The sequence below is a fragment of the Mustela nigripes genome, chromosome 6, assembly GCF_022355385.1.
Source record: "Mustela nigripes isolate SB6536 chromosome 6, MUSNIG.SB6536, whole genome shotgun sequence".
Lineage (NCBI taxonomy): Eukaryota > Metazoa > Chordata > Mammalia > Carnivora > Mustelidae > Mustela > Mustela nigripes.
The window spans coordinates 10,557,022-10,575,546 of record NC_081562.1 but is presented as its reverse complement, the minus strand read 5'-3'; the positions used below and the strand labels follow the sequence as shown (position 1 = coordinate 10,575,546).

General features: G+C 58.8%; 1 protein-coding gene across 1 annotated transcript; it reads right to left on the bottom strand.

The window, feature by feature from the left end:
* Positions 1 to 1,568: 1,568 nt before the first annotated feature.
* On the bottom strand, positions 1,569 to 17,258 carry RAC2 (Rac family small GTPase 2). The gene is made up of 7 exons (XM_059402075.1): positions 17,075 to 17,258; positions 14,884 to 14,955; positions 7,192 to 7,309; positions 6,496 to 6,558; positions 5,896 to 6,055; positions 2,920 to 3,051; positions 1,569 to 2,299 (listed from the first exon to the last, which is right to left on the bottom strand). The coding sequence occupies exons 1-6, from the start codon at positions 17,107 to 17,109 to the stop codon at positions 2,921 to 2,923; spliced, it is 579 nt and encodes a 192-aa protein (XP_059258058.1). The 5' UTR covers positions 17,110 to 17,258; the 3' UTR covers positions 1,569 to 2,299; position 2,920.
* Positions 17,259 to 18,525: the final 1,267 nt, after the last annotated feature.

The following is an 18,525-nucleotide window of genomic DNA, read 5'->3' as shown; positions in this document are numbered from 1 at the left end:
ATTGGAAGGCTCCTAGGGATTAAATGAGATAATTTGTGCTAGGTGAGAACACACAGAGGCAAGAGAATTTATTTACCGACGTTACTGGCATAAAGCAAGGACTGTGCCCACTGGGGTGGGCTCCCGGGAAGAGATGTAGGGCAGAGCCCCCGGCCCCTCCCCTCCCCGCTTGCCCTCGACATGCAGGAAGTTCGAGGAGCAGAGGAAATCATTCGAGGAAAAGAGGACCAGATCAGGGTGTGGAAGGGTGTGGATGAAAGAGGTCTCAAAGTGGCTTTGAGGAAATGAGAGTTCAGTCCCAGGGTGGAGGGGAGGAGAGAGAGAGGGGAGCGTGACCCGCCCCCGGGGCCCACCAGACAGGGGCCCAGATTTATCTGGAGGGCCCAGGAGGGCTGAGAGCAAAAAAGGCTCTCCTCCAACTTTGGCCGACTGGAGGGGGCGTCCCAGGACTTCTAAACAACAAACATAGTCGGTGTGGGGTCTGTGCGTCATGCGTGTGTGGGTTTTTCACGGGGGTGGTTGGTTTCCAAGGAGAAGTAACCTTAAAAACATAAAGGCCTTGTCTGAGCTGAAACTGAGAAGCGCCACGGGGTCCCCCCACCCCCGCAACCCAGGCCCTTCCAGGAGGCCAGTGAACTGGCAGGCCCCCTCCCGAACCTCAGGACATAGCGGGCAGCCCTGGGGAAGCAGAAGGTAGAAACCCAAAGCATCTCGCTAGCTGGGAGTTGGGGGACTTCTGTGCTGTCAGGGGTGGGGGCTTAGATTTGTCTTTTTATTCCTTCCTTGCAGCCTCTCTAGAGGGTCAGCCCACAAGGGCAGGGATTCGTGCGCACGGCTGGACCCCGCACCTAGAACAGAGTGAGAAGGTGCTCAATAAATGTGCATTGTACGCACGGGTACCGCTGGGATAAGGAGGAGTAATCATCCCCCGGCGCAAAAGGCCAGCACTTGTAAAGGAGCAAACACTACGGTGGGACCTGCTCCACACCAGGTGCTGTTGGACTTGACGGATGAACTTAATTCCTTTCAACAGTCCCTCCTTCTCTCGTAAAGAAGCTCGCCTTGGCTTAGTGCCTGCCCGACAGGCATTGCTTCCTTGCACCATGGGGACACTTCAGTAGAGACTGGGGAGTTCTGACTGCCTGACACCCACAGCCCCATATTCCAGCAAAGTCGCACTCTTCATTTAGGAACAAACCCCTCCATCCTAAAACGCAAGGTTTATGCCGCATTGCCTCCACTCCTTGCTCTAGCAGGGTGAGAAGTCCAGGCCTGGCCAATCACAGCTCAGCAGCCCCCCCCCGACAAATATGATTGGTTGAGGTGGGGTCCAAGATGTGGGCTGGCCCAATCAGAGTAAACCCTAATTAGAACTTCACCTGGGACCGAAACTTGCTTTTTTTTTTTTTTAAGCTAACTTTGAACCTGCAAGGATGCTCTGAGTGTCACCTGCCAGAGAATGAACCAGACAGCACAAGGCAGAGCAAAGAGGTATAGGAAAGCAAGCCCTGATGATGTGCTTTGAGCCCCCTTGATCGAGCTGCACCTGAAATCATGATATTTCCAAATTTCATAGGATCAATAGGTTTATTTTCTGCTTAAGCAGGTTGTATTAGGTTTTCCATTTGCAGTAGCAAAAGTCCTGACTGGCAGGGACTGAAAGTTTCAAGACTCCTACAGGCAAATGTAGCTCTGTGAATGACGGAGAAAGACTTGAGCAACCGGAGGAGTCAGTGGGATCCCGGTTTTTGACTGGCTGTTGCAGGGACCCACTGACATGCAAAGAATTTGATTTGATGTTGTCCGGGAAAGGAGGGCTAAGGCCGCAGGAGCAAACTTCTGAGATACCCATTTTAGCTCAGTAGGAGAACGTTCAGACAAGCAAGACCATCAATACTGGAGTAGCCACCTCAGGAGGGAGTAAGAGACCCATCCCTGAAGGTATGCGAGTGGTGGCTGGCCATCATCCTGTCCGAAATTTCCAGAGGGGATTCGGGCATTGGGTGGGACTGGGGTCAAGGGGTAGATGCTGCCACGTGCGGCAGCGGGTGCTGACCACACTAATGGCTCCCTTCTGGCCCCTGCGAAGGCGGGAGTAAGGGATCAGGAGCGAAGCCTGCAAGTTCACAGCCTTCCAGCCCCCGGGGGCTTCCAGCCCGGAGAAGATGAGCAACCAATCTGCAGCCATCTGCTAAGAAACACCACAGGGAGGGGACAACAGGGCCAGCTGGGGTACCGCTGGGCTCTGGGTGAGGACCCCGGAGGTCACAGCCATCTGGCTGGGAGGGCTGGGCGCCACCTGGAAAGGAGACATGCAGGGGGTAAGGACCTGGGGACAAGCAGAATTGCGTGCCCCCACATAGCTTTCTCCGCTCAAGGCTCATGACCACCTCCCATCTTTTTGTTCAGGTTGGCCCTCCCATCGGCCCACCCTGCTCACCCATCACACCAAAGCCCCTCCATCCTTCTGGTCCCCCCTCTCCAGGCTGCCTCCGACCCACAGGGGTCCCTCCTCCGCCCCAAGAGCCTCAGCTCCGTCTGCCCTGCCTCCACCCTTATGGGTGGGTATTAGGGAGACCCTGGACCCACTGGGCTCTCCTGGGGGCAGGGGCCAAAGGCATCTATCCATCCCTCTTCCCTCCGGCAGGGCTGGCAGAGTGGAAGCCTCATGGCACCCCTGCCGTGGCTCTGGCTTTTTTTCTGACACGCCTTCCTTCTGAGACCCGGGCTCCCTGCCGAGGGAGCTCAGGCAAATAGGGAAACTGAGGCTGCTTTGATACTCCCCCCTTCTGTCTTGGCCTAAATGCCATCCCCTGCGAAACGGAAGGCCACAGAGTCATGGCAGGACGCCCCTTCCTGGCGGGAACGTGCTGTGTTCGGGTGGGGACGGTCACGGAGCAAGGAAGGAGGCTCTCTTACCCTACAGGATGCTGCAGGGACGCTTCTGTGGCCGCACGGGCTGGGGGCACAGGACGGCCCGGATCGCCTCGTCAAAGACGGTCTTCAGGCCTCGCTGGGTGAGGGCCGAGCACTCCAGGTATTTTACAGAGTCTGGCGGGGGGGGCGGTGGGGAGAACATCAAGAAGGCAGAAGCCAAGGTCAGGGAGGGCCCTGGGCAGAAACCTCTCCCGAGCCAGGCCGTGGGGTCAGGGGACCACCGCCCGCGCCTCCGCTTCCTCATGCCTGGAATAGGAAGCTGGACCTCAAAAAGAGAGGCCAAGACCCACAGGGGCAGGTCTGAAGTTTTCTTAGACACGGCAGCCCTTAATTTGTGGAAGGCAGGCAGCAGTTTGGATACATTCCTGGGGGGAAAGGGAGCTCAAGTGACAGTGACTGAATCTCTCTCTGCCTCCATTTCTTCTAGAAACTTCCCCAGGAGGCCTGAGGTGCTCGCCAGGACCTTCCAAATGTCATCTGACCATTCCTTAGCGTCACCTCATTTTACAGACGAGGACACTGAGGGTCATAGGTGGGGAGTCGTCTGTCCAAAGTTTCATGCTGAATGTTTCTCCTCCCCTGAGGGGTGGCTGGGGGCTGCCCGTGAGGGACCGGGATGAGAGTGCTTTTCCTCCCCCACCTGAGGGGACCAGGCTTCTCCCAGGTGACAGCTCAGGGCAGGAGCTGTGGGCCCAGACAGCCAGAAAGGCAGGCTGAGCCCCCACTCCAGTGGCAGCATTCCCTGACCTTCTGGAAGGAACCTCTGTGAGTTCCCATAAGCACTACGACACAGTTTCCCCAAAGTAAGGAACCACAAAAACCCTTCTTCGAAAGGGCTGGGGGCACATTTCAGGAACAAGAGGAAAGAGAGGGGCAGGAAGGGGAACTTTGCCCCCATGCTGGGGTCTGCTCTTCTCTGGGAAAGGAAGCAGACAGGCTCTGATGGGCACCTGTTCCCTGCCAAGCACTGGCCTGGGTGCTTCCAAAAAACCATGTGAAGAAATACTTCCCCGCTTACAGATCAACAAACAGGCCAAGAGAGGGGAAGCCTGGGTCCCAGAGACATGCAGCTGGGGAGAGGGGAGCCAGGACTTCTGGAGAGGGCAGCCCCTGGAAGAAGGAAGCCCATGGAGGACCTGGGGTTGGGAAGAAAGCAAAAGTGGGGCAGGGTCAAAGAAGCTGAGGTTCAGAGAGCATGTCCCTTGCACAAAGTCACGTGTTGGATGTCTCCCCTCTACTCGGGAGCACTCTCCCACCAGGGAGCATGGGCAGTGGTCCCAGGGCCTGGCTGGCGGGGACAGAGTGCCCTTGCTTCGGTCTGGGAGCCTTATCACCTTATAACATTCTGTGCCTAGAAGGGTGTCCCTGGGCATCCGGCTGTCTCCCTGCAAGGGACCAGAGCCTGTGTCCACTTCTTCCACACCTACCAAATGCCTCCTCCCCAGAACCAGACACCCTCTTGCTCTTCTTGGCCCAGTGGCATCCAGAACAAGGGTCCTGAGTGGGGGTGCTGGGCTCTCATTGGCTCTGCCTCTGACCACCCGACGACTCCCGTCAGTCTGTTTGTGCCTGAGCCTCCCTTCTGTCTAAGACATGGTGACCCAGGACACCTGTCAAGCTGAGGCAGGCAGGGCCAAGCAGCTGCAGAGGACATGGTGGGGGGCAGGTTAGGAGGCAGCTGCTGTCTCTCTCCCACCCCCCATCAGACCTGCAGCTCTCCTGGACCTCCCCTTGGGCCCAGACTGGTCCCCGTCAAGTTCAAAGTCACTGCCCCTGCCCCACCCACACTTGGGATCAGCTCCAGGAGGGATCATCCAGGGACCAAGGCAGGACCTCGAGCCACCTCCTTACAGAGGAGAAAGCACCTTCAGGGATCATGCAGGCCAGCCGGTACGAATGGAGAAACTGAGGCCCAGAGAGGGGGTCCCACTTTCCCGAGGTCATACACACTATCAGTGCTAGAACCAGGACCAACATCCAGGCTTCCAGGCCCCTTCTCCTTGCCCCAAAGCACATGCTTTAGAAGGAGATGGGTCACATGCAGGCTAAAGAGTTAGAGCCACGGGGCAAAAGGAGTTGGGGGATGGGTTAGTCAGAGAACAAGAGAAGGCAAGGGTACAACCCCCGCAGGGCTGAGGAGCCAAGGACCCCAGGGTGGGGCTCAGGACCCAAGGCTTAAGAGGCAGCCCCGGACCCCTTGAGGGAGATGGCCATGTCGCAGGACTAGTCACAGGAAGGGGGAGGTGACAGCTGCGGTTTCTCTTCCTGTAGAGATGTGAGTCCCCAGAGCCCTCCCACTTCCGGCGGAAGGAAGAGCGGTGGGGCTGAGGCAGGGCTGGGGCGGGGAGACCCTACCTACTCAGGGGCCAAACCCTGGACCTGCAGGACCCTGTGGCGAGGCAGAGTGCCCCAGGCCGGGGCAGGGGGTGTCACTGCTCATGGGGGTCAAACCCGGCTGGGGACACCAGGTTCTAGGGCAGATGTGCCATCCCCAGGCTGCAGGCAGGTCACAACTGGACCTGGGACAGCAGGCGCAGGCGCCGGGAGAGAGGCCAGACCCCCCAGTTACAGCCTCCCTGGGGCGGGCAGCTCCGAGTCCCCACGAGGAAGCCCCCAGACCAGCAATTTGCTATCTTGTGTTCAAATTCCAGTTCTGCCACCCCCTGGCTGTGTGACCTGGAGAAGTCACTTTACTTCTCTGGCCCAGGGATCAGGAGGCAAAGAGCAGCTGGTCTGAGGAGGGAGGCTGGGGAGGTGAGAAGGAGGCAGCAGGGAAGTCATCCTTCAAACCTAAGGCAGAGGCACGTCCTCCAGGAAGCCTTCCTGGATAACCCAAGCTTGACTTGGCTGCTTGTGCTCAGAGCAGGCACCACACATGTCACTCTGTGCCTGCTTCTGTCCGCTCCAAGTCACTTCTCCCAGCCAGCCAGCTCCCCTCTCTGAGCCCGAGCCCCGTACCGATCTCCTTGGCCAGGGCCAGACCCTGCGGGTAGGTGATGGGCGCCAGTTTCTTCTCCTTCAGCCTCTCAATGGTGTCCTTGTCGTCCCGCAGATCCAGCTTGGTGCCCACCAGGATGATGGGTGTGCTGGGGCAATGGTGTCGCACCTCGGGGAACCACTGGGCCGGCGGGGGGGTGGGGGGGAGGCCGAGGGGGCATGGGCATGGGGACAAGAGGGGCGCCAAGTGTGAGAAGAGATGAGGGGGCACGAGGGCGGGAGGGGAGGAGGCATGGGGGGGTCCAGGGGGGGGGGGATGTGGTTACAGGAAAAGAAGAAGCAAGATTCACGAGAGATAAAAGGCAGGCAGAGGTTGTGTGCAGAGGAGAGTGGGGACATGGTCACAGAGTGTGGGGAGGAAAGCTAATGACCCCAGCCCCCTCTGAACCCCCTCTGAGTCTCACCCCCGGAGTCCCCAGCGCCACCACCCAGCCCTGGTTGGCCCTGGGAACGCTCTCTGCCCACGTCCCCTGCAGCCCCTCCCTCCGCGCCCCCTGCATCTCTTCCCTCCCTCAGGGTCACCTGCCCCAAGCCCCCAAGGTCCCGCTCTGTGCTGCTCACCTTGGCCCGGACGTTCTCATAGGAGGCAGGGCTAACAAGGGAGAAGCAGATGAGGAAGACGTCCTGGAGACAGAGCAGGCAACAGTCACCCAGAGAGGAGGCCTGGAGGCATCCCAGCCCGCCCCCCCCCCCCCCCCCCCCCCCCCCCCCCCCCCCCGGGCATCCCCTGAGCTGTTTATCCAACCCTTCGGAAAAGCCTGTCCCAAGTGGTGAATCATCAGGGGACCCTCTACAGGCAGTATGGCTATGGCCCCGTTCTACAGATGGGAAAGTGAGATCAAGGGCTTGCCTCCAGAACCCGTACTCCTCACCAGGTGCTCACTACCTGTCAGCTGATCGCCAGCCTGGAAGGAACACCAAGGGTGCCAGGGCCTAGGAGCCACAGAGCCACCTGCAAGCTTGCCCCCATCTCTCCTCCCCTCCCCAGAGCCCCTGGGACTCAGAGTCCTGGGCTCCCTATGGAGGCCCCATCCAGGGTCTGCCTGGGGAGCCAGGAGGTGCCAGAGCCCATAGAGGCAGAGGGGCTGGAGAGACAGGCACAGTGAGAGCAGGGGTACTGCAGGAGGGCAGGGAGAGGCACGGGGAAGAGGCCCCAGCTCCGCCCAGGAGGGCACCGCTGCGATGGGCAGGGCTCCCCAGCCACTGGCCCCAGGGCATCGTCCCCAGCCGGAGCAGGCTGAGCTCAGGGCAGCTCACCGTCTGTGGGTAGGAGAGTGGCCGGAGGCGATCGTAGTCCTCCTGCCCAGCCGTGTCCCACAGCCCCAGGTTCACGGGCTTGCTATCCACCATCACGTTGGCTGAATAGTTGTCGAACCTGTGGGGGGACGTCCAGAAGAGTCAGTCTCCACGCCTGGAGCGCAGGCCTGCAGTCAGCCTCGCATCGCTCTGTGCGGAGGCCAAGACCCAGGTAGGGGCAGTCATAGGCAGTCACACAGCGCTGGGCACTTGGCTTTTCTTTCCTTTTTTTTCCTTACTGATTCATTACATTAAAAAATATATTTTTTTAAGATTTTATTTATTTATGTGACAGACAGAGACCACAAGTAGGCAGAGAGGCAGGCAGAGAGAGAATGGGGGGAAGCAGGCTCCCTGCTGAGCAGAGAGCCCAATTCAGGGCTCTATCCCAGGACCCTGGGATCACAACCCGAGGCGAAGGCAGAAGCTTTTATCCACTGAGCCACCCAGGTGCCCCTACATTTAAAAAACTTTTAATACAGGTAAGCATCGAGAGGAAAATATTGTCTCCAATCACCTTTCTGCCCCTGCCTATCCTTTGAGAGGTGATTTTTTTTAGGCCATAGGCCATTTCCTCTAAGGCTTGATCTAACTTTCCCAACCTACTATGCTGGCCTGAGGTTGGTCACCCCCCATGGCAGGAGGGGTCCCCCTCAAAGCAAACCCTGAGACGAGGAGGCGACACAGTGGCATCCTTGGGAGGGGAGTGGGGAAGAGACAAGGAAGGGCCAGCCAGTGAGCTGTTACTGTTGGGGCCGCTGGAGACGGGGTGCCTCTAAGGGGCATGACTTGGGGTCTCTATCCAGCCCTCTATCTTTCATTGGCAGAAGGACATCCTAGGGCGCTAAATCCCTGGTCTTCCAGCCCACCCCCAAGTGCACACCGAAAGCCATCAGTCACAGACAATTTCAAGAAATGCCACCAACACACACAGATAAGACATGCGCCAAAGGGATGGTGGGGCAGGGTACTGACAGGAACAGCCAAAATCCCCTGCCAGCACCAGCGAGACCACCTGGGCAGTCAAACAAGCTTCTAGATTTTCTTTTTATTCAACCCAACAGTATTTCTCACTAGAGGAAGGTGCTGGTTTCTCAGCCTGTGGGAAAGAAGACTGGGATCAGAGAGGTATAGTGACCTCCCCAAGGCCACACAGCCAGTGAGTGACCAAACTAAGTGGGAAATCAGTTGGGTGTGATTCTAGCATTCACTGCCCTGTGCTTTCCGGAGATGCCCTCACCTCCTGCCTGTGAGGGCCAAGGATCATCATTTTGTCTCTCCTCACTGAGGCTACCCATGCAGGCCCTGCTCTGCATCCCTGGACGTGGTCCACTGAGACCTCAGGCTCCTCTGCCTTCTCTTCCCCTCATACATCAGCCAAGCTGTTTCTTGGGCAAAGCTTACACTGCCTACCTCCCTGGACTTGCTCCTGCCCAGAATGCCCTTCCCCACCTCTCTTTGTCCAAATGTTCCCACTTATCCTGACCACACAGTCCTACCCACTCTCCAGGATTTTTCTCCCATCTGTGCCTCTGTCTAGAATAAACTTTTATACCCTTTCACCCCTGTTTCCTATTCGTGCTTCAAAATCCTGCCCGGGCAGCTCCTCCTTTCTGGGGAAAGCTCCAGGCCACTTCCTTCTCTATCCCTCACCGGGAAAGAGCCCATTGTTCCCTCCCTCTTTATCTTGACTGAAAGAGGCTGTGAGGGTGTCTCTGTCTTGCCTGGGGCCCTGGGCTCCAGGAGGGCAGGGCCTGTGCCTTCTTCCTCTCTAGTCTGAGGTCTAGCACTTAGTGAGTGGATCGAAATTAAAGTGAACTGAATGAAGCCCTTGGAATGCCACCTCCTCCAGGAAGCCCTCCTGGAATGTCCCTCAGTGACAGGCTGAAGAAGCCCTAATGTTTCAGAGTGACTCCAAAGACACCTGTTCTGAGAAAGACACACATACACACGCACCCAGAAGTGAGCAGCCTGGCATTTTAACACACCATGCTTATTCATCTGTGGAGCATTCCAGTCACCTCTCAGTTCCACAGATGACCCGTTCTCCGCTGCCTGGAAATTCTTACAGACACTCCTCCTCTGACTTCCCACTCTTCTTCCTCCCTCACTCCTCCTCACCGTGCCCGGCTGACTCTTACTCACCCGCCTCTAGCCCCATCTCCAGGTCACCTCCTCCAGAAAGCTTTTCCTGGCCCCCAGCCAGTCCAGCCAAGCCAGCAATCTTTGTGCCAAAGCAGGCGCCATGCCTGGCTTGCTCCTCACGGCACCCTGAGGCCAGCACAGTATAAGGCACACAGTAGGTGCTCTGTGTACCAGCTCTGGATGCCACCCACACTGCCGGGGGATGTCAGGAAGAAGCCGCTGTCCAGAAAGACACCGCAGGGCATAATGGGAAAAGAAGGGCCTTCGCTTCGGTCAGGAACATCCCTTTGGGACACACTTACAGGGTTGGGACACTCTTCTCTCTAATGTCCAGCCTGAAATTCTGGTACCCAAAATCCGCCTAAGATTCTTTGAGCCAAAGGCCTGTGTCCTCTCGGAGCCATCCCCACGGTCTCAGGGGCCGTGGCAGTGGGGAAAGAGTGGGGTCCTGGGACCTTGGAGCAGCACCAAGTACCAGATCTGGGGCCTGGCAGAAAGCTAGGGACCTTTCTATGTTAGGTCTTGAAGTCTCAGGTAACCTAAGACAAAAGAACCTCAAGTTACTCCCATCAGACAGATGGGGAAACTGAGGCCTCAAGATGTCAAGTAACTTTTCCAAAGCCAACCATCTCATAAGCATAGGAGCTGGGATTCGAGCCTTGCTCCTTCTGTGACCTCTGTTAGTGAGCAAGGGCTGGGGGCGGGGGGGGGGGCGGTGATTTCCCCAGGGACAGCCACCCAGAACTAGGAGGGACCAGAGTTCCTTGTGAAGCCTTGTTCTGGCTGTGTGACCCTGGGTGAGTCACCTACCTTCCCTGAGCCTCACTTTCTTCAATGTGAAAAAAAAAAGTCCTTTCTCTTAGGACCATTAGGAGGATCCGAAGAGACAGAGGACAGTCAGGTCACCCCGAGGGAAGATGCTAAGCTGCTGAGATCACATTTCCAATGTCCTCACACATACCCGCTTGTCCCTCCCCAGAGGCCTGGCCGCCAGGGTCCAGGGGATCACTGCAGGCACGCAGCAGGGACCCACGGCCCTCCAGGGTCCCCCTTATTTGAGACTCAGGGGCGGCCAGGACCAGAGGGACCTTACACCACCGCTCTGGCCGGCCCCCACCGCTTTTTCCAGATGAGGAAACAGGCCCACAGACAGGAAGGCACTTGCCCAAGATCTCACAGTCAGTTGGCGGTGGCCAGGACTAAGTAAGTCCTGTTCCCCAATTCAGAAAATCCCACAGGGTAAACAGGGGGGCTATTTTGTGGCTGGAGAGGCGGGGGTTCGAGCCTGGGCGTGGGGCTTCCCTGAGCTGTGGGAAGACAGAGAACTCACATTTGCTGAACACCCAGGGGTGTCAATGACAGTTCCAGGCCCTTCCTACTTAGACCACCTCAGTGGGCCCAGGGAGCAGTTACCACCCTTATTCCCATGCTACCCATGAGGGCACAGACTCAGGAATAGGAAGAGACCTGCCCGAGGTGACACAGATGGCGTGTGTTCACGCCGAGTCCGTGCGGCCTCCTTCTGTATTCTCGGGGCTGCAGGCCCAGCCCTGACCCTGGAATGGAGTGGAGCAGAGGACTGGGGACGTGGGAGAAGGGAGCTCAGCACACAGCATCGCCGGACCCCCGCCCCAAGCCCACCCCCAGAAAGGAAGAAGGTGTACTCAAGGAACCCAGAGATCAGAGGGCATGCATGGCTCGTGACATGGGGACAAGAGAGGAGTGACCAGGTCAGGCGGGGCGTGGACCCCTCTTGGGACTCAAGTCTCGGTCCTCAGGCCAACAGGCCACGGCGGAGAGGCTTGGCCAGGCGGGGCTGCAGGGGTGGGTGATGTGTGATCACATCTGCATTTAGAAAAGGCTCCTCTTGGGGCGCCTGGGTGGCTCAGTTGGCTCAGCAACTGCCTTTGGCTCAGGTCATGATCCCAGAGTCCTGGGACCGAGTCCCACATCAGGCTCCCTGCTCCATGGGGAGTCTGCTTCTCCCTCTGACCTCCCCTTTCATGCTCTTTCACTCTGTCTGTCTCTCTCTCTCAAATAAATAAATAAAATCTAAAATAAAAGCTTTAAAAAAAAATAAGAGGCTCCTCTTGGCCACTGGGTGTAGAAGCCCGGAAGGAGGGTCAGGGGGGAAGCTGGGCGGCCAGTGGGAGGCTTGTGGAGCCGGCAGTGAGAGAGGAGAGAGGAGGGTGGCTGGGGGAGGTGGAGGGTGTCCCAGGCGGGGCACAAGGGGCTGCCCGTGGTGGCAGGAGGCCGGGCGAGGGGCAGTGAACGCCCAGCAGAAGACCCTGGGTGTCCGCATCCATGGAAGTCCAGGCTTGACTTGTCAGGAGGTGAAATGAAGGCGAAATTCAAGTACCGGCCAATGGGACCTCAATTAACTGTGTGGTTTTCCTTCCCGCCAGCCGAGCTGTCTGCGGGTGGCTGAGTTCTGGCACCTTCTCAAAGCAGACCAGAGCTCCCAGTCACTCCAGAGTGCCAGGGACATGCTCGCTCTGTTCTAGAAGCTGGTAGGATAGCCGTGAACCGGACGGACCAGGGGAAGTCGGATCAGGAAGGGCCATAGAGAACATCAAGCATGGGGCGCCTGGGTGGCTCAGTGGGTTAAAGCCTCTGCCTTCAGCTCAGGTCATGATCTCAGAGTCCTGGGATCGAGCCCCGCATCGGCTCTCTGCTCCGTGGGGAGCCTGCTTCCTCCTCTCTCTCCCTGCCTGCCTCTCTGTTAAATAAATAAATAAAAATCTTTAAAAAAAAAAAAAAAGAAAAAAGGGGAAATCAAGCAGGGGGGTGGGGGGCGGGGCCTGGGTGAAAGGGAGGGACCCCTTGAGGCAAGGGGTCCGGGAGCTGATCCCTGAGCAGGGAACTGAGTGATGGCCAGGAGGAGGGCAGGGGTGTGGGGAGGCTGATGGGATCCACAGGGAAGCCCAAGGGTCTGGAGTGAGGGGGTAAGGGTGGGGCCTATGGTAGGAGATGAGGCTAGGGGTGGGGGGCAGGTGCCATTCCGGGACTCACACGACAGGAGAGGAGACGGTATCAAATGTGAAGGGGGGCCGTGGGAGGGGGGCTTAGGTCTGGGCACAGCTGCATCTAATTTTCGCTTTTGAAAACTCATCTGGGCTTCCTTTTGAGAATGGTTGTAAGGGGGAGACGTGGGTGGGGGAGAGCCCCTGTGTCACAGGCAGGCAAGCGCAGGGTCCTCCTGCCATGTTCTGGTATCCCCAGTCCCCTGCACAAGACTGTCTCCCCCTCTGTGGCACGAGGGTTTGACCCTGAGCTGTTAACCCCCTACCCCTGGCAAGGAGCTGAGCGCAGCTCACCTGCTTATCTGATTGTGAGCTGGCCTACGTGCCTGCAGGCTCAGCAAACTCTTTGGGCTCCAGCAGACCCTCCCGGCCCCAGCAAACCCCTCCAGCCCCAGAAAACCCCCCGAGCCCCAGCAAACCCTCCCCAGAAAACCCTCCAGGCCCCGAACCCCAGCAGCTCTCCCCATCTTATCTCTGTGCCAGAGATCCCCTGTTTTCCCCAACTCCGCTCTCACCAGCGGCCCCACCTCCCAATGTCAAGAGTTCTGCGTGACTTATCTCCGCTTCCCTGTACCAGGGGTACAGGCACTATAGCGGGAACCCCTTGGAGGGCTCGTCCAGAGCCAAACAACTCTGTCCGGGACCACACAGGAAGGGGACAAGCAGGACTGACACATCTTTGCAGGAGCAGAGGCAAAACGAAAATGCAAGATCCCTGTGCAAAGGCCAAGAATTTCAAGACGGCCCTAAGTGTCTGACCCTACTCCCCAGAGTCCTGAAAGGCAGAGCTTGCCTGGTTCATTCTGTCTGGCCTGCAAGGGTGGTGTCCTGAGACCACCAGGGACCACCAAGGGCCAGGGCTCTCCAAGACATTAGGAACAACTGGGTCCAGCCTGGCCTCTGCTCCTCTCCCTGTCTTGCACCAGAGAACACGCCCTTCATCTCCCTGCCCAGGGGAGGCACCCCGGCAGTGAGCCTGGGCTTGCCCAGTCCAGTCTTGTCCCTATAAAAAGAGAAACTGAGCCTCTAATAGGGGAAGTGACTTGTCTAAGGCCCTTCAGCAAACGGGCCCCCAGCCAGCTGGGACAGGCAGAGGCAGGACAGCAGGCAGCCAGTGCAGGGTCGATGATGGTGACCTTGTGCAGAAGCTGCCTTTCCTCTGGCCTAGAGTCAGCCCTCTGTCAGCATTAGGAGGTGACTGACGGCCCAGGGGCAAATACAGCAGGCACGGAGTGGGACAGGTGCCATCACCAGACCGTCTGGGGACCTGGGGCAGAAATCGGTTTTCCAGGCTCCCTTCGCGGGTGTCTTTGCCCTGTCCTGGCTGCCTGCCTTCCTCTGGCCCAGGCCGGGATGCCAGTCAGGGTCCTGGGGGTCAGGAGGCCCCTTTGCAGTGAGCCTCAGTTTCCCCATGGGCGGCCCAGGTGGAATGCCACCTCTTATGGGGCTCAAATAAAAGCAGACGCGTGATGTTCCCTGCAGGGGCCAGCACACGGCCGGCCCTCAGTGGCTGGAGGCTAGCTCCGATGGACCGTCTCAGGGCCTCTCCATGAATTCGAGTCAACTCAAAACACATCCAGTGTGTGTAAGACAGCGCGTAGATCACGGCGTGCCTGAGACACCAAACTGAGCTGATGGGGTGACCCAAGGGAACTGGCTGAGCCTTCCCACCCACAGAGACTCCTGGTCACGAGAAAGATCAGATCAAGTCTTCTGGGGAGTGAGAGGGCTGTGGGGCTGGGTGACAAAGTCTCCGGGGGAGGGGCCCTGCAGCTGGCCTGGAGTCTGAGACGAGTTTGAAGGAAAGACACTCCAGGCAGAGCAAACCGCTTGAGCAAAGGCCCTGAGGTGGAAATGCCCAAGGAGAGTGTGGCGGGGACAAGCAGACAGAACGTGAGGCAGCGTGGGGGCAGTGATGCTGGAAGGGAAGGTTGGGAGAAGCCGGTGTCCCGCTGGGGGTGGGGACGCTGTCCTGTGAGCAAGGGGGCTGCCGAGGGCCGGTGCTTCCCCACGTACTTCCCTCCCGAGGCTGCCACCCACCCACATGGCATCCAATAGCAGCCTTGCCTCCACCCTCGACAAGAGGGCAGGGCCTTCCACTGGCCTCCAGATGGCACTGCCCTCTCCCGTAAGTCCCGCTGCCTGCTCCGTGGCCAGGGACAGCCTCCTCCTCCTCCACCAGCCCACGCTCCCCTCCACTTCTCAGCCCTGCGTGACCCCCTTTGCCCACACCACACCCAGCCGGGGGGCCGCCCATCCCACCTCACCAGCCCCATCTCTCCCGCTCTGATGGCCTCAGCACTGGTGGCACTGGTCCGCACTGCCCCCCTCAACATTGCACACTGCCTCCGACGGGTCGTCAGGCAGCTCTGCCAGGTGGGGACACCCCTCCTAGGCCCCACCCAAGGCCCAGCCCACAGGAAGCGCCTGACAAGGGGGTGGGCTTGGTGATGCGTGTCCTGGCTCCCGCCCCCTGCAGACTCACACGGTGGGGATGTACTCTCCGGGGAAAGCGTTGGTGGTGTAGCTGATGAGAAGGCAGGTCTTGCCCACGGCTCTGAAAGACAGGAGGTTCGAGGAGACGGCGGTCATGGCCCCTGCCCAGGACGCTGGGAGGTTTCCAGGTCCCCCAGCCCAGCCCTCAGGGAAGACCCAGCCCCACCTCTCCAGGCCTCAGTCTCCCCACCTGTGAATGCCAAGTTCAGCGGTCCCAAGCCTGAGTCACAAGGGTCATCCAGGCTATGTGTTAAAGGGTGGGCTTCAGGGTCCTGTCTCAGAGATTCTGAGCCATGGTGCGAGACAGGACTGGGAATCTGTATTTTTAACAAGCTTTCCCAGGTGACGCCGACCTGGCACAGTTAAGAACTGGGGGTACCTGGGAGCCCACTGAACCGGACAATCGGTGCCTGACCAGCCCTCTGCTGTCACACGCCTGGGTTCCAGATCCCAGCTCCACCACCTCCCAGGGACACGGCCTTGGGCAAGGCACTTAATCTCCCTAGGCCTCAGTTTCCCCATCTTGAACATCGGGAGCGTAACAGCCGGTCGACATCAGGGAAAGCCTGTCGCTCCCTCCTCTTTCCCTCCCACCTCCCCAGAGAGAGCAGCGGTTAAGAGCACGGAGTTTTGAAGTCAGAGAGACTTGGCCTCACGTTCCATGAGGTCTTGGGCAAATTACTTAACTTCTCGGAGCCTCGGTTTTCCCACCTGGAAAATGGGCCTCATATTAGGTTGGTGGGAAAACCAGATAGAGGGGGTATGACTGAGTCCAGTACCTGACGCATAGTAAGTGCTAGGGACTGCGCGCTGGCTTCCCCGGGGTCTGCAGGTCGCTGGGGCTGGGAGGGGGCACCGGGAGTGCAGGGCAAGTCTAGCAACCAAAGGGGCAGCCCTGGGCCTTCCAGCCCTGCTCCTCTGTTGGTCACTTCCTGTTCTGAGGAGGCCGGCCACCTTCTCCCCGCCACTGCCCTGCCCAGAGCTTGTCACCAAGGTGACTTTGAATGACTGGGACGTTGGCTTTTGCCCTCCTCTCCTCGGATCAGATACAAAGCGGAAGTGAACAGAGCCCAGCCTGTGGGCAGATAAGGCCAGGCCGGTGCATCGGAATCAGCTGAGGGCTGATAAAGGACCCGCTCTCAGGAAACCTGTCAGAGCCCAAGTTCGTCTGTCATGTAGGGCTGCTTAACCCAGGCCAGGAAAGATCTGAGTCTCTTCAAGCCTCAAGCTGCCCCTCTGTAGAACGGGGCATTGGAATGAAGGTCTGCCAGCTTGAGATGCTGGGGTTTGCTGGATTGGACTCCCAGGAAACCCCAGGAGGCACCTTGTGGGCTGGGGCCTGAGACACTGTGGAAGGCTAGCACCGGAGACTGGCAGATCCGGCCTCTTAGACCTTGTTAGAAAGAGGCCCACGGGGACATGACAACCCAAGGTCACTGTGCTCCCACAGCCCAGAAGACCCCTCAGCCCAGCCTAGCCCGCACCAGCCCTCCCAATCACCCTCACATCGCTTCTTTCCTCCACTTTCTCTTTATGCCCCCTCCCCCTCCTGCTTCTCACCCACATCCCCCACACATCCTCCCCAGCCAGGCAGGCTGCAGGGAGGGGGAGGGGAGAGCCAGGCAGGGAGGAGGGGAGGAGGTTCATAGTTATTGAGCACACTATGCCCAGCACAGCCACTCAAAATAGGTCAGGTGACCCCACATCAATCCCAGGGGCGTGGTCTCTTCCCAGATGGATGAACAGAGGTTCAGAGAGGCTCTGTGGCTTGCCCGAAGACACCCAGCCATGCAAGCCAGATACTAGAGCCCAGATCAGCCTGAGGACAAAGGCCAGAATCTTGGCTCTCCACTCCTGCACCTGCATCCGCAGAGTTGAAGACCAGTCCCCTAAGAGACGTGCTCCAGGTCTCGGGGTGCAGAGGAGGGGCCCCAGGCACCTCCACCCTCCGTCCTGTGCCCTCCAGCCACCTCCACCCAAGCAGCTTCCGGAGTGAAGCAGGCAAAGAGGGTGAAGTTGTCCTCTGCCCACCTCAGGGGCTCTCTCTGGGTCCCGGGACAAGAGGGGAGCAGCTCCTCCCGGCTGCCTCCCAGGGACTCCTATTTGGGCAGGACAGGCGGATCTCAGGGTACCCCCGTCAAGAGCCTCAGCCAGGTGAGGAAGTTCAGCCAGGTACCTACCCATCTCCCACCACCACACACTTGATGGCTTGCATCGTGTCCGGGACCTGGGAGGCAGCGCTGGTGACAGCTCAGGGCACAGAGGGTTTCTGCGGGCTCCAGGGGTTGGGAGAGCCTGGCAAGGCGCCCCGGCAGAGGAGCAGCCACAGCAGGACAGGAGGCAGGAGGAAGCGGAAGTGGAACTTACCCAAGCTGCTGCCCCAACAACCGTTTGCAGAAGGCGGAGCGTGCGGTCTGGCAGAACAGCTCGGGGCCCCTCAGGTGCTAAGCTGGGGCACCCGCGGGAGACCTGGGTATCCTCCAGGCTGGGGTGTCACTTCTTGCCCCTGGGGCCAGGCCAGAGCTGTTCTCCAAAGACTTCAGGCTTCCAGGAATTCAATGGATCGAAATTCTAAGTGTTAAGCATTTAATGAGTGCCTACTGTATGCTGGGCATAGTATCAGGCGCTGGTGAGTTCAGCCTTGCAAAAGGTACAGCTGATCCCTGGGAAGATGCCAGCTGACACGTGTGTCCATAAAACAAGGCAGGAAGCGATGGGGTCACGGGGGATCTCCTGGAAGGGAACCTCAGAGCTACACAGAGGGAGAACTGGAGCCCATGAGCATTTGAGCTAGCACCCAAAAGCTGGTGCCAGAGAGAGGGCACTCCAGGTGAGGGGATTGCATGAGCAAGACACCAGGCTCCCCCCAAGCAGGTGCAAGGATGGGGATCCCGGAGTGTGGAAGGATGGGAGAGGCAGGAGGTGGGGGGCAGGTGGGCGGCAGGGGGGGGGCGGGGGGGGGGCGGGGGGGGGGCAGGGGCCTGCAGAGGGAGAAGGGGAAATAAAAGGGAAGTGACGGGCAGTGCTCCGCATGAGCCAGTCCTGTGCTGGAGGCGGCCTGGGGGGACCAGGCGCCTGGGGCTGAGGCCCCACGCATCTTAACGATGGACAAATGGAGGGTCCAAGAAGGCAGCGCACTCGCTAGGACCACCGGCCTGAAATCAACCCCAGGGCCAGGTGACTCCAAGTTCTTCTGGCACCTCACCTGCCGAAGGGACAAAGCCTCGGTTCTGCAGCTCATGGGAGGGTGAGTGCCCCCGCCTCCGCCCTTAGCCATGAGTCAACTTGGGATCTGAGCAGCACAGCCTCTCCCCGTGGCCTCTGAGTTCACCTGGTTCCTACTGTTCCTTTTGCCACTGCTCCCACACCCAGACGAAGAAAGAAGCAGAGCCAGTGGTCAGCCAGGTTGGACTGTCACTTAGGACGAACCAGGAAACCCCAGGACAGTGGCCAGCTCCAATAGGTGGCCAGTCAGTGATCAAACCCAGCCAACAAACTTGGGTGTCTGTCCCCTCTCCTTTGCATAAACTGAGCTCAGATGGTGGGAAACACTTCACGGTGCTTAGACCGGGTCAGGAAGGGCAGTGGCCCCACCCCCCTCCAGGACCCACCCTGGGCTTCTTCCCTCACA